This window comes from Thunnus albacares, chromosome 9 (assembly GCF_914725855.1).
Source record: "Thunnus albacares chromosome 9, fThuAlb1.1, whole genome shotgun sequence".
NCBI lineage: Eukaryota > Metazoa > Chordata > Actinopteri > Scombriformes > Scombridae > Thunnus > Thunnus albacares.
In genome coordinates, this window is record NC_058114.1 from 22,649,219 (window position 1) to 22,664,864 (window position 15,646).

Here is a 15,646-nt window from a genome sequence, read left to right on the forward strand (position 1 = left end):
GGTGGTGCCATCAGTCTTGGTCAGAAGATCTCCAGCCCCAGTAAGTGCTGCTTTAGCATGCAACACCAGGAAGGCTTTGTGGGTATCCATCTCGGAGAGAGAAAACCTGCAAGCACTGGAGGTTGATTTTTCAGGTGATTTTTCACCTTCACAGCTTTGCTAAACCCACTGGAAGAGCTTTTCATTTTGTCAAATGCCATTCCACTTTGTGAGTTAGCTTGCTAAACAAATCGTTAGCTTGCTAAACAGGTGTGGAAAGTGGTTCTGTTAGCAAGGCTTAACAAGTGCATGTTAGCTGGGCTAAACGTGGCAAAGCAGCTAGTTAACGAGCTAAACAAGTGCTGTGTAGAGAGCCTTGGTAGCAACCTCTTGGGTAGGGAACTAGCTCACCTCCAAGCAGGCAGTTCAATGGCCTTGACAGGCATTTTGAGAAAGGTTCTTCAGGTTGGTCTCTTGAGGACGCAGTCCCCATACTGATGTGTTGTACCGAGTGTACCGACCGAAAGGGAACCTCAGATCACACCAGGCTCTGCCATGAAAATTTCATTGGCGCAGTGCTCATGGGAATTTCTGTTCGATCCTGTACATTGCGGACGGGGTGTATAGGAGATGATTCCTGCTGCTGGGTATTTCACACTGCAAAGAAGCCCTCTTTTTCTTTACCCCAGAACCTGTGGAATTTAAACGTCCCCTGAATTACACAGGCTGATCAAGCAGAAAGTTAAATGGTTTTGTCTGCATTACAGTACACAATTCAGGTAGCGTAATACCTATACTAGATACAAATAAAAACCTCTGAGGTGAACAAATAACTTTTCGCATACATTTCCAGACAACACCTAATTAAACGTGGCGAACTTCCACATTCCTAAACACAACACTCATCAGTTTCACTTGACGGTACCAAGACAATCGCTCCATTCAATATCAATATTAAACATTTATAATAATCAGTTTGCTCTTACGTGTGAATCATGCCTCTCGCAATCTGCTTCTTTAGAGAGCCAAATACTGACCTCCCTGCTGTAAACACATCCACACAAACAAAAACAAGATGCACACGCACTAGATGAAATACTCTAATGAAAACTAAATCTTTTTTTTTTGGCTGGACTGCAGGGACCACCCCAAAAACGCTGACTGAATGACTGAGTGAAGTCAGCTGGGTGTCGTCACGTGTCGCCACTTCCTGTTTACTTCGTCTTTTTAAACAGCGTGTTTACACTATGTATCTGAAATGGGTGTTGATACAGTCATATCTGATGTAAGAATGAGAAATATGGGAGGCAATAACATCTAGTGTCTAGTACTAGTTGTAACTGGTTTGGACCAGCTGTAGCAGATAATTTTCTTGTAGCAGATGGTTGTCAAGACGTTGCGGTGAAATTCTATGATATCTTTGAGGAGATAAAGAATCAGGTTGTTCAACCGTAGCCCAGCTCATTATTGATTCAATCAGTATCATCCAGCAGCATCAACCCAAACATCATAACTCTGTGTCTGCTCCGGCCTTGACGCATGTGATCAGCATAAAAACAGTTGGCTACCATACACAAAAGTGCAGCAGCTCCCCTCTACTCCATTTCAGACCTGGAGACGATTGCATACAGATTCTGTGGTGTCTGTCTAGGCTTTCTGCATTGTGATAAAAATATTGAGTCGCTCCTTTGTTCTTGCGATGGGGCAAAGGTCGATTTTGTCGTGACATGGTTAGAGTGAGGGATCCATGTGTGTCTGTCTGCAGGGCTATATATTGAGTGTCTGAGATGTTTTCTGATGCCTGGGCCAGCTGCAGTAGTCTTGATCCCTTCTTGTCTTATGAATGATGGGTGTTATGGAGACGGTTTGATTTTAATAGATCGGATTCAGAACAAGCCACAATCTTTTGTAAAATTTCTGCCTTTTTAAAAACAGACTGTCATTCAGTCTGAGGAATAGTTCAAGATTTGGGATATAAAAGCTTTCTTGTCAAGAGTTCGCTGAGAAGATTGATACCACTCTTCTGTATGTATAGTAAATATGAAGTTACCCCTGCAGTCAGTTAGCTTAGCTTAGTATAGTTTAGCTACTCAACATGTTATATCTCGTGCAAAAACTGAAGTGTAAAAATGACACAATTTGCTTTTATAGGGAGTTATGTGTTGCACTATTTTGTGGTTGGGAGCATTGACTTTTTGGCATCTTGTTGTTGCCGTGAGGTTGCCAGGCAACCAGACTTTTCCCTGCTGTCGGATCAACACAAACTGAATGTGTTTTCTGATTTGTGAAAATATGAGTTTTATTCTTGGTCACTGCACTAGTTGGTCCAAATTTGAAACAAAATGAACAAGATTCATCAAAATTATTTAAATTGTATAATAGGTAAATAAGTTTATTATTATTAGTTTTAGATAAGTATTATTTGTTCCCTCATGACTAAATTGCTCAACCTGCTGGACTAGAGCACAGCTGCCATATTTTTCCTTTCAGCCACAGTTTCTACCATTACTTTGTGTGTATAATAAAGGCTCTGTGTTGTTAGCCATTTCAGCATAGATATCAACACAAATGTCATATTCTTTAGTGCCAAAAGATTTAAAGCATGATAAACATATTTTGCTATTAACACTAAATCAAATGAATCCTTGTAATGTGAAAGGCATGTTAGTAGAGCCAAACCCACTGAGAATCAACAACCAACTCTTCAGCTCTTTTTTTTCCCCTGTATTTGAATTATAGCAAACAATCTTACACAAGCTGTGAGAAAGTGTGTGTATTTTTCTCTGGGTTTAATGGACTAAACTAGAGCTAAAGTGTGAGTGATTTTTGGACTGAACATTTGTAAGGAAGTAGGAGTCTACTCCATTGGGGTGCTCATGTTGCTCGGTCTCTGCTGGATATGCATGGAATTGTTTGCTAACACATCATCTGTAACAACTTGATAAGCCAATAGTATATGAGGGCTGTGTTTCTGTGAGTTTGTTTAAGAGTCATTCATCATCAGAAATTATTTACAGATTGTTGTTTGGCCATTTTTCCAGTCTTACATCTGGTGCATCAGGCTGCATCAACATGTGTCTGACACCCAGAAAGCAGTGTGGTGATATCCGAGAGTCAAACTTCAACCACGTCTGAGGATATTTTTGGTCTTCTCTGTCCATGTTGCCCTCAGTGTCTACACTGTTTTGTTTTCAGCCTCTATGCCTCAACAGCATACTTCCTAAAACCACAGGAATATGGCAGAGTGCCACAGAGTCTCTTTAGCTCAAAGCTGTGGCGCTTTACATCACACATTTACAACCCCTCCATGGTGTATATGATCTTCATACTGTAAAATCTTGTTTATCTAAGCTCCATCTCAGATAACACAGTGATGATTTTCTGCCAATTGTGCACATTTGTTGTACTTTCCTATCTGAAAGGATACTTGGAATCACATATACAGATGAAGAGAGGATGAGCTTGTTTTTAATTTTGAAATAATATTTTACATGTTTTTTAAAGTGAAATGAGGGTGTTTGAGGAGTGTAAAGAATGTGATCCTCAACACTAACGTCTCTCTTTTTTTCCCTCTGTCTTTGTGTTCCAGGTTAGCTTTATATGTGTATGAGTATTTGCTGCATGTCGGCGCACAGAAATCAGCACAGACCTTCCTGTCAGAGGTAAGAAGTTTTTTCACTTTGACTTCCTGTACCTAAAGCATGAGTGTGATTCCCCCTCTATTGTGCAACCAGGAATGGAATTAACATTATAACTTGTTCTGGGTTCAAGCAGCTGTTGAGTAATCTTAGTACAAGTCAGGGTCTGGACAGTGAAAACCAAGATGTGTTCTTTAGAGTTGTTGAACAACAACAATGTTCTTTGGACTCTTTATTAATTTGTGAAAATGTGGACATGGCATTGTTTGGGATACTTAACATTACCTGCTCTTCATTATTCAATTTGTAATCATAAACATGATATAATTAGAGCAGTTTGACATATTGTAAGCATAGAAGCGTGACATTTAAGAGGCTGAACCAGTCCTTGTTAAGTTAAATCGAGTGTACGTTGAGTATTTGAAACCATTCCAAGCATAACCATTTGTCCCAGGTCTGCTAGACTTATTAGTCTCATATTAGGCTCCTGAGCTGTCCAAGAGGTAAGGTCTCTAATGTGTTGCATCCTCTTCCTTAATGGACATCCTTCCTGGTCCCGTGTCCAGGCCTTGTGCTTGTACAACACCTCTCCTGCCCACTGATCTTATTCAGCTCCACTTAATACACTCCCCAACACAGTGAGAGCTCTAATGGCAAGCAAAGGCAGGTCTACATCATTCAACTTTAATGCTGACATCATTTATCTGTCATTTCAGCAGGTGAGCTCAGGTTAGAGTCACAAAGAGATACTGTTGCACCCGCATGAGCTCAGCTTAGATGAGCAATTCAACTCTTCAACAGTTTTAAATGAGCTTTTCTCTTGGTTTTGTGAAAAGCAGTCTTATACTTTGGATTAAATTGATAATTTGATATTTTGAGAAACATACTTTTTGTCTTTCTTCTAAATATGAAGCTATAGTTTGCAACTGGTTAGCTTAGCTTAGCTTAGCTTAAAGACTAAAAACTAAAATACTAAAATAAGACTAAAAACTAGCTCTGTCCAACAGTAACAAACCCGCCTTCCAGCGTCTCTAAAGCTCACTAATTAACATGTTATATCTTGTTAGTTTAATCAGTACAAAATCCAAAATGTAAAAACTACAAGTTGTGGTTTTATTGGGGGTTGTAGGGTTTGATTATTTGTTTGCTTGGTTCAATGACTTCCTGGCATCCTGTCATCAACATGAGGTTGCCAGGAAACCAGCACAGGCTCCAGAGATTTCCCCGTGTTAGTGCTAAGCTAAGCTAACTGGATGCTAGCAGTAGATTGGATGCTAGATTTTCGTCATCTAACTCTTGGCAAAAAAGCGAATCAGTGAATGTCAAACCATTCCTTTAATAGGCTGCACCTTTAGAGTAGTCTTGCTTCTGTGAGGTTTGTCAGTGCTCTCAAACACAACCATTTATTTCACTTCTGACTTGGTCTGCACAGCAAAACAAGCTGTAAAAGAACTATCACTATCAATGTTGGATGATAATGCCCTCATTTTATTCGTTAAAAAAGTGATATCTCCTCCTGTGGCGTTGAAATGTTTCGATTCTTTCATGGATAAAACTCCAAAAAAGAAAAAAATACCCTTGTTGGTATGTGGATGTATCAATCAGACGCAATCAGACAGAAATCAGTTGCCTTTGCTTATAGTGCAGGCAGGCAGGCAGCGGGTTGAGCAGGACTGGAGGCCGGCCCAGCTGCCAACAACCTGAAGCGGACGGCTAAAATATGAAGCAGAGATAGGGAAGCCGCACAGAGAGATTAAGTGGTCGGGCTGCAGAGAGTCTCGCAGATTTCAGAGGCCTTGTGGGTGAATCATCTCCCAGAGATTGAGTGTTATTGGTGAGCTGCTGGAAAGGGGTGAAGTTCTGGGTCGCAGGCAACCGGAGGCGTACACGCAACCCCCCCCCCCCCCAAACCAGCACACAATCAAACAGGAATTAAAACAGACAGAAAGAGATTAAAGCAACATTCACGCAGACACACACATAAACAGTCCATGTCCACAAGGCATGCATGCTAAGACTGCTAAGTCAATTTGACGCCAGTTGTCTCAAATGTTGCGCCTGCAAGAGTATATCGCTTAATGAATTTGTTTATTACAACCATGGCATGGTTTTTATTTAGTTGTCTTATATGGTCAGAATGAGCGTATTTGCATTAGACTGACAGTAATGGGTACTTCAGAGCTAACGCAGCAGCTTGAACTTTCACCTTTTCCCCTGCATGCGGTCATAGCCGTAGGTTTTAAAGTGAGTGTTTTCTCACGAGTATAAGAAAAACGGCTGCAAACAGTCAAGATTTGTTAAAGCCTACTCATCTACATCACTCAATGTTCAATTACCATGTTACTGCTCACTCATCGTTCTCCAGCTCTTCTTGAAGCACACAAGACCTGATCACCCTCTGCTTTTATTTCATCCCAGTGTGTCTTTGATCCTCCCACTTTTTAAACTTCTGTTCTTCATTTTGTTCTCCTCCTAAACCTCCTCGCTGTTTATTACCTTCTTGTTTCTCTCTCATTCTCCTGCCTCTTCCTCCTCGCCAGCGAAAACACAAGCAAATGATAAAAACATTGAACGATGCACGCGTCCCATTAAGAAACAAAATGCTGCAAATAAAATAGAATAAAACTGAGAAAGACATTCACCATTGACAACACACGGTTGCATAAATAAAGACACTGCAAACACAGAAAAGCACAAGTAAATAAAGACATGCTGCACATTCAACAAAACAGATCAGCACAGTTATAAAACAATAGAATCGAGTGCCAAAGTTCATTTTTGACTTGAAAACAGTAGTAAAAAGTAGAGATGCAGTTGAACACTCAAAAGTATCTCAAATTAAGATTTTTTGCTTTTTTGTCAAAGCGCAACAGAGGTTTCTGGGGGACACTAAAAACTAATGAGCACCGCAGTAATTAGTAGGCTAATGCTAGCTATATGGCTAATATCTTCCATAATGTCTGATTCATGGGTTTAAAACTAAAATTAACATTGTTGTTATTGTCATTTAACAACACCATTGACAGGTTTCCCATTTCAGCAAATCACGTCAAGTGTCCCCCAGATACTTCTGGTGTGTTTTGTACCATTTGTTGCGTGTCTCTGTTAGCTAGTGTGTTTATTTATGCCCCATACGTGTGTATTTTATTAGCAGTGTTTTTTTTTTTCTTTCTAAATGCAATGTATCTGTGTCTCAAAGCTATTGTCTAGAGCTCTCTTGGCCTCTGTATCAGTCTTTTTTTAACACACACACAAATGTTTCAATAGATAAGGGAGTTCTATCCTCGTAGGTAAACTAAAGGCACACACACACACACCTGCTCAGTGCCATCTAATGAGAGCGCTATCACCTGGACTCTCCTGCCTCAATTAGCCTCTGTTCCTCCTTCTGCGGGGAGCGCACACACACATACACACACACACAGACACACTCACATTTATAGTATACACACAATACACTTCTGTCCCCGAGAGGACTTTGCCACTCTCTGCTCTCCTACACAGTGCAGCACTCAGCTCTTTAGCAGCATTAAATCAACAGGCCCACACCCACATATGGCACATCACATAACTATAAACTGCACTGGGGAAATCTATAGAATAGACACTTTAATAGAAATCTGAAGCTTGTGTCTGTTTTTCTATATATATATATATAAAGAAAAATAGAGAAATCTTGCCGCTGTCATGCTGTCCTCACACACTCCGGTGAATCATCTCTCAGACTGTACGAATGCACTGAATCTGTGCGTTTGTGTGCTCGGAGTCATGTCAGTAGGAGTGTGTGAAGCAGGCAGCGGGGCTGCTATCTCTCACTGAATCTTATCTCAGTGTCCAGATACAGGCAGGAGCTCTGCTGGTTTGTGAGGGCAGTGGAGAGGGCTGCTGCTTCAAGACAGTCACAGTGTCTTATCCACAAACTCCGCACTACACTGCACTGCGCTGCCCGTCAGCCTATTTTTCTGTCCGACGATCGCTCTGTCTGTCCAAAGTTGGGAGGACAGTTGAGCAAAATGATTATATTATGCATAAAACATGTTGCAGTGTCTAATTTTTCTTTCCCCTCTTCTGTCTTCTCTCCTCGATCTTCTTTCTCTATCACTCTCTTTTTCTTCCTCTCAGATCCGATGGGAGAAGAACATCACACTTGGGGAACCTCCAGGATTTTTACACTCATGGTGGTGGTATGTATACGTTCATCCTCTCTCTCTTTCTTGACCACACACACACACACACACACACACACACACACACACACACGTTCTTCAACAGCTCACATTCATACTGTAGACGTACTCTTGACGGTCTGAAAGAATGTGCAGAGGTGGAGAGGGACAGTAATTGCAGGGAATGCTAAGTGCATCATCTCACACATGTTTAAGTGCTGTACTCTGGGCGTCCCTCTGATTGACAAGTGAGCTAACTTCCCTCACTCTGTTATTTAATCCGGGCCATTTTCTTTTTAAACCGCACATCTGAACCAGAGTCAAACTGACCAATAAAAGTCAAGTCAAGTCATTTACAAGTCCTCTATTTTAAAGATTTCAAAGCAGGGAACTTTTGAGATATTGTTTAACATGATTCTCCATCTGACAGAACAAGGCTCTGACGTGGGTTGTTCTTCTGTTCTTTCAGCTTCTTTAAACAAATCTGTCAGATCTGTTAATCCTTGATAAATAGAAGACAGTGTTTTCTATCTGGCTGGAAGAGCGGGGGTCAGTGGGCTGACAGCCTTACACGTAAACTGTTTGTCTGAATTAGAGGGAGTGGGAACACCCAAAAGCAGGGTTCCCCTTTCCTGTTGCCACGCCAAGAACTAGAAAATCCAACTAGAGGGGAGCAGGCGGGCTGTAAGGAGGAAACTGGGCAGCTGGAATGAGTGCAGACAAAGAGGCAGGCGGGCAAGCAGTCAGGGAGGTTGAGAGGCTGAATCCTCAGCACGGGAGCACGAGGGCAAAGAGAGCCGGAATAAGAGGTTTGACAGGCCTGCTTTGTTTGTCATTCATGCTATCCTGCTCATCCCCAAAGCCCCCCGGCTGGCCCTGTGTAATAAACCCGGACATGCAGCTTCATTCATTCATCCTCTCTGGCCCCAGTGTGTTGTAATTGTGCAGCCTGTTGACACAGCTCATAATGGTCCTTAAAGAGCCTGGCTTCTCTCAACCTGACAGCTCTCGATTGGACAGCTACCAGTAATACTGACAGAATGACATACACAAACATACAGCGCAGCATAAGTTTGCTCTCGCCTCTGCCCTAACCTATAAGAGAGCTCAAGAGGGCTCAGGAGGACTTGCCCAGTGTGTGTGCGTGTGTGTGTGTGTGTGTGTGTGTGTGTGTGTGTGTGTGAAAGCGGGAAACAGAAAGGGAAACAGAGCACTTGTATTGTGTGTTCTGACTGTATTGATATATTTCGGAGTGTGGGAGATGACCTAGTGTGTGAGTGTGTGTGTGTGTGTGTGTTATGGGCTGTCAAAATTGGCCGTATGAACGTAGACCTCTCTCTCTCTGTCTGTGCCGTGGTTGGTGTCTTGGGATCAAATGAATAATTTGTAATTGATATGTTATTGATAGCCTAATTTTTATACAGGTTAGGTAGTATTCATACTGGTTACCAAAATCTAAAGCATTATCAAACGGGGCTTTTTTAGATTGCTCGGAGTGCAAATCACTCTCTCTGTGGCTGAGCTGGGTTGTGAATTCTCTGCCATCATTACCACATGGTTGTTGTTGAATAATTCGCTCGTTTCAGCTTGACCTACATTTCATTTTCAATCAATGAAAGTGACGTTGTGTGACTCCTGTCCATCATGGAGTGCATTCAGTGCGGCGGCCCAGGCCCACACGAGAATTCGAGAGGCAGACGGCCGCGGTAGTGCTGCTTTTTTCACGGTCGAATATTAATTTTTACAATTGAGTGTCTGTTTTTTTTTAACAATTCGATTATATAATCGAATTTCAGATATTCATTGACAGCCCTAGTGTGTGTGTGTGTGTGCTAGAGAGCAGTTGGAGAGTAGGCTGCTGCTGATTAGCCAGGCTGGGCAGGGCAGGGCTCCAGTGTTGTATGACCTAGCTGAGGGGCGTCTGTCTGGGCCACGCAGCACGTGGACATGGAGACTCACTGGGGGTGGGGTCCGGGGGTCGTTTGGTGGAAAGGAGGGGAAGGTGGTAGTGGTGGTGGTGGTGGTGGTGATGGTGGGGGGGGGAGAGTCCCCTGTCCACCCCTCCCAACCTTCAGCCTCCCCCAAAACAAAAGCTCCAGATGGTAGGAAAGCCACCAACCTCCCTCATCCCTCACCCTTCGCTCCCCCTCCCTCAACCTTTGTCTGGAGGCCTGTCCTTTGTTTGCGGAAGAGAGACCCCCGAACGGATTAACTCTTTGCATTCCAGCCTCTTTTGTGTTAAACAGCCAAATCTAAGACCCCGACCCCACCGCCACCCTGGCCCCACCCCCGTTGTCCCCTCCTCAGCACCTCACTGGGGTTTTCTTCCCTCCTGTCTCTGCCTCTGTGGCTGTTTCCTGTAGGACGGCGTTGTTGGGGGGTGGAAGCTTCAGAATAAGACTAGAGCTGTAAGAGGGTGATGTTGGGGGAGGAAGAGGGAGGCTGGAGGTGGGGGGTCACTCATCCACATCTGTTGTTATGGGTGGAAGGATAAAGAAAAGGCTCTGCGAGGGCTGCAGGTGTTGATTGTGTCATTAGCTCCCTCTCTATTGGCTGCAGCTAGTTGTCTCCTCCTTATCCCAAAATCGATTGCTTTAACCAGTTTTCACTGGATGGCCGCCGAATCCTGAATACACCCCCCACTCACACACACACTCACACACACACACACACACACACACCTCAAACACACAAAACATACACACGCACATGAAAATCCCAGCACAACAACAGTATGTAGAGGGATCCTGTGTGTGAATAGCCCCTAGCTGAAATTCTTGTTTGTGAGGGGCAGAGAAAACAGAATGAGAGCAGACGTCTTTTGCTCCCAAATGTCTGGCCTTCTCTTTATAAACACAGGTATCAGACAGTCTTCTTCAACTTTCTTCTCTATTGTCGTGTTCACGTCATAGCGTTTAGACTGTAAATATGAGCAGATGAGTCCACAAAAACAAGATATCAGGAATTTCTGGCAGCTTCTTTATCTCCCACTTGATGAAAAGCACCCCGGAAAAAATCAACAAACTGTTGGCAAAATGGCCGCAAAGCCATCAAAACTGGCCACTACATTTAAATAAAACATAATATTAAGACGAATACAATTGATTCAGCTAATTTAAAAGGAGCTAATACAGTTTGTTTGTATCTGGTTTCATCTGTTAACGAACCGCTACAAATATGTAAAAGGATAAAAATAGCTAATATAGGCTATTTATCTGGTGTGGCTACAAAGCTAGCAGGTGGGGTAACCATTTCAGAATGATGGTTCCAAGTGGGAGTAATGGGAGGTTTTCCTATTGTAGCATATCTAAATACAATCATAGTCAGGGAGAAATATGTTGATGCAAGTCGTAGACCACTTACTGGTGAATTTCTTTGAAATTCTGAAATATGAAATGAGCGATTGCAAAACAATTTATAGTTGTTCAGTTTGGAAGAATTAGGTCATACTTCCATTTATAACAGCTAATTTTAAAAATCAAAATCAATTCATTTTAATTCATTTGCTTCAGTGGATTTGCTTGCAGGAGTAGATGGCAGATCTTCCAGCTCAACTTTGGTGAACTTTGATGTATGAACCTCTCATTGTGAACCAGTTGCAAACCCTCTTGACACACTGATGTTTCGGGCAACGGCTACCTGGAGAGTCCAAAATGGAGGAAGCTTGCATATTAGCTGGGACAAATATATACAACCCTCCTCCACCAAAGAGAAGCAGCATGGTCCACAGTCAGTCTCCAGCATCACGTATTTCGCAATATTTATGAGTGAATTTCATTGTTTGTGATGTGACAGGAAATGTACATCCAGTTCAGATGACACCATAACGTGGGTCAAACTCGTGTTTGTGGTCTATCTGAATGGGTCAACGCCCATCCGCCTCCCTACCAGAGCTGAATGCATGTCAGATACGCCCTGGCTTGGATGATGAAGTATTTTTGTTAGTTTTAATTTAATGATGTAGAGGTTGAAGCAGTATTCAACCGACTATCTCAGAAGAGTTAGAGAGAGAAAGAAAAAAAGAGATAAAAAATTTAGAGAGAGAAATAGAAAGTTCATGTGTGGGCTGGAGCGCGAGAGAGACGGATGGTTTGATGGACAGAAGGAGAAAAATGAAACTGAAACTTTTAGTTGGTAATTACTTTAATGAATTTCTGTGCAGTTCTGCACTGCAGACTTGTGTCTCTGCAGCCTGCGACAGCTGTCCCACATGAGTGTGTCCAACATGGACCGAACGCACGTTAGACCCGCGTCGCAGACATGACTTCATTTCATAAGCCGTCAGTCTTCTTGCAGTGTATTTATTAGCCACTGGGTCCAAAGGGAGTGTTGTTGATTTACATGGCACAGTGATGTTGTTGTTTCCTCCTGCTGACTGAATGCATTGTTGCCACCAGGAGACTAGCTGGAGTTTGAGTCAAGGTAATAAAGACAACTGGAAGGCTTGTGTTTCCCCGCCTCCTCTCTTTGATTGCCCCATTAAGAAAAGCCTGTTGTGATAAGAGGAGAAGCAGAAAGCGTGGTCGGATGTCTGTAACTTTACTTTTTAGACTCTCTGCTTCTTTCACTCATGCTCTCTCTGCCTCCTTATCTCCATCTGTCTCCATCTCCATCTTAATTCCTGTTTCTATTTCTCTCTCTCTCTCCTGGCTGACTGACTGACCGGCTGCTTGAATGTCTGGTTAGATAGCTGGCCAAAGACACACGCAGGATTATCAAGTAGACCTGCCACCAAGAAGCCTGTGCGTCTGTCTTTTCTGTGTCTTTGTTTACTCTCCTTATTATAATGGAAAAAGCACTTTGTAACCACTGGCTTTGTCAGGACACAGTTAATTGCAAATAACTATCGTGATGGCATTTAATTTTAGTAATTGTCTTCTTCTGGACGGCTGGACGCTAATCCTTTCCTTCTCTGTTCTGGATACAAAGTGTGTGCTGACAGTGCCGGCTCATATTTTTGAGCCTTGTTTCTCATTTGAATGAATTAAAAAAAAAAAAAAACAGTCTGCATGACCTCGAGCTGCCGTTAAAATCTCTCCTGTGACTCTTCAAAGTAAGAACACTCCAAAGTTTTGGTCTGAAATCCTCCGCACAGAGTTGTGTGGCTCAAACACCGCCAGTTGCTACCCATAATACCATAAAGAGCTTCCCATGATTAGATGATTAGATTGAAATGATTAGATAATTGGATAGAAATTTTACTATTATGAGGGTGTGCAGAGTACAAGATTTCTTGCAGATTGCTGGTGCTAATTAACTGTGAATGTTGACTTCCCAGATCATTTCTAAAGATTAATGTCAGTGAAAAGGAGGCGACAACAACTATGACATGGGCTTTTCCTCTAAATGTGGGTGGGATTGTCAAATCAGAGCTTACACTGGTCACATCCAGATGTTGCCTGGATTCATCCCTAGTGATAGATGAGATGGTACAGTAGATGAAAACAGACCTCCCCCTCATGCACCCTGAAGCTGAAAATCTGCATTTCATTAGTTCAACATTAGAGTAATTTTGCTTCCTAATCTAGCACGTCTTTACACCTAATGGCTCCGTCCACCTTCCCTTTTCAACTCTAAACACTGCCTATGTCAACCACCTAAAAATAATATCAGAATAATGAAAGCCTTGGTTTTCTACGTTTAGTCTTGTCCACCAGCGATCCAGCTTCAGATTATGCAGAGAATGAGATTTCCCCGTGTGGCTCATACAGACGCAGGTCAGCTGTTCAAATCGCAATATATTTCAGACTTCACAGGCCAGGAGATGTTAGATCACCTTGCCCTTACCCCTGTGTCTGAAGCAGGTTGTGTCTTTTTCAGTAACAAACTGTAAACTGCATCCCATTTCATTTCCCTGAGAGCTGATTGGATTTGCGATGGTTGCGCCTTCTCGCCGCGGCTCGTTTCTGACGGAGCAGCAATCTCTTTAACACCAACCGATAGATATGATAATGTACACTGGCTTTATTGTCAAGTGACAGAAGGGCAGCACAACCGCCCCTGATACACAAAAGCACACACACACACACCATATGTGTTCACCGCTGTCCCTCTCTGTTCTTCAGTGCCCTCCTTGTCTAGAGGGGACCCCAGTGCTCGCTGAACGCCTCAGGGCACCGACTCTGTCTTTTAATCTTTAAATACTTTAATAACACTTCTCTATTTTAGTTCATATCCTTTGAGTGGTTGGTACTGGGTGCCGCAGGGTTGAAATTTATTGTTTATTGTTCTTATTTATTTTTAGGACACCTATTGTTTGCACTCTTGTGTTCTCGATGCCCTTAAATAACAAGTAGAAAATTAAAAGAACATAAAGGAAAGGGTAGATCAATGATAAGCAATCTTTTATTATAACTGCACTGAAGAGATAATAATCCTCAAACATCAAACTCAAAAGGTCCAGGATAAAAATCTTGTACACTGAAAAATGGTACATGTGAAACATGTGGCAGGGCGCTAGTGAGTGATTCTCTGACAGTTATGGGTGATCAGCTAGTATTTTCTGCTCCATCTCGCAGTCTGTCATATCAAGTGTCACGGCTGTTCCTAACATCAGCGCAAAGAATGCGTGTAACAGTTTATTTGTACCTTTAAATGACAGGAAGAAATTCCTTTCATGAGTTCAGCGGTTTCTTTTTTTATTCACTGTCCATGAAATCAATATCTTGAAGAAGGAGAAAGCCTTAATGTGGACCGGCTTAGCAGGTACTTAATTTCAGTGAAGTAATTAAGGGCCCATTTGGAGAGGGACCTGGTGGCCCCTGCTGCCCTAGAGGAGTGGGATTGGTCTAATTAACTAATATGAGTACGGCTGATTGGGCAGTAAGTAACATAATCACAGCTGATTGGTCAGTAACCTACAGGTCGCCAGGGCAGGCAGAGAGGAACATTTGGCGACCCCTCCTTCCTGGGTGGAAGCTCTCTACAGCTGAATGTAGGACTTCGTGTTGGGAAATGGCGTCTATAGTGGAAACAGCTTTTTAATAGAGCTGAGTATCGTACCTCAATACTTTTTTATACAGTATGAGTGTTGAAAACTGTCCATCACTGAAAGTTAGCAGCAAAATGCTTTGAAATTTACTGATTTATATCATAACTTTGCCAATTTGTACCATTTTATTAAGTAAAAGATACGATTGCTGCACGCTGCTCGTCATTTAAGATATTTATTGAATCGGTACATTAAACTAATGTTTCAGTCCCTGCTGACCTTCCTCAATACAATTTTATTTCAGCAAAGTGCTTGTGTGCCTGCGTGTGTAAAGACAGCATTAAACACTGCCGTCACAGCTGCACTTATGATTTGATAAAGAACCAACGAATAATATTGACACGTAATGTGCAATGATTTGCTTTTGTTTTTGTCGTTATATGATTCCTGCTTCCAGCTCCCAAAATGTGAGCTTTGCAGTTGCCGAGTATGAAGACACCCTACTTTGTCAAGCACTGCTGCACTTGAGAAGTTTGTTATTTTTTTCTGTCAAATGAACAAAAAAGTTGAGAAAAATAGGGTCTAAACAAATCCAAATAATGTATCAAAAACCCAGCCTTACTTTTTAATTGTCTTAGCACCTCCATAAGTTCACTTCATCCACTTGCATTCAGCACTGCACACAAACTTGCCTCCATTAGAGATTTGCAACCATATCCACAACAGACACACACCAATCAGCAACATAATATGTCTTTGGATCACAGAGTAAAGTGTCTAACTGCTGTCGCTCTCTTGTCCTGTGCACAGTGTATTCTGGGATCTGTACTGCGCTGCCCCGGACCGGAGGGAGACATGCGAACATTCCAGCGAGGCCAAGGCTTTCCATGACTATGTGAGTGAACTTAACCAACCCTCCAGTTGTGTATGAG

The 15,646-nt window shown here is 42.4% G+C and overlaps 1 protein-coding gene across 2 annotated transcripts in view; it reads left to right on the plus strand.

Annotated features, from left to right (window-relative positions):
• ssbp4 (single stranded DNA binding protein 4) overlaps nucleotides 1-15,646 on the plus strand; it is a 90,399-nt gene that overhangs the window by 9,826 nt on the left and 64,927 nt on the right. For both annotated transcript variants that reach the window (XM_044361605.1, XM_044361604.1), the window contains exons 2-4: nucleotides 3,569-3,641; nucleotides 7,740-7,801; nucleotides 15,525-15,609. In XM_044361605.1, coding sequence (XP_044217540.1) covers nucleotides 3,569-3,641; nucleotides 7,740-7,801; nucleotides 15,525-15,609 — 220 coding nt within the window. The remainder of the gene's footprint in view (nucleotides 1-3,568; nucleotides 3,642-7,739; nucleotides 7,802-15,524; nucleotides 15,610-15,646) is intronic.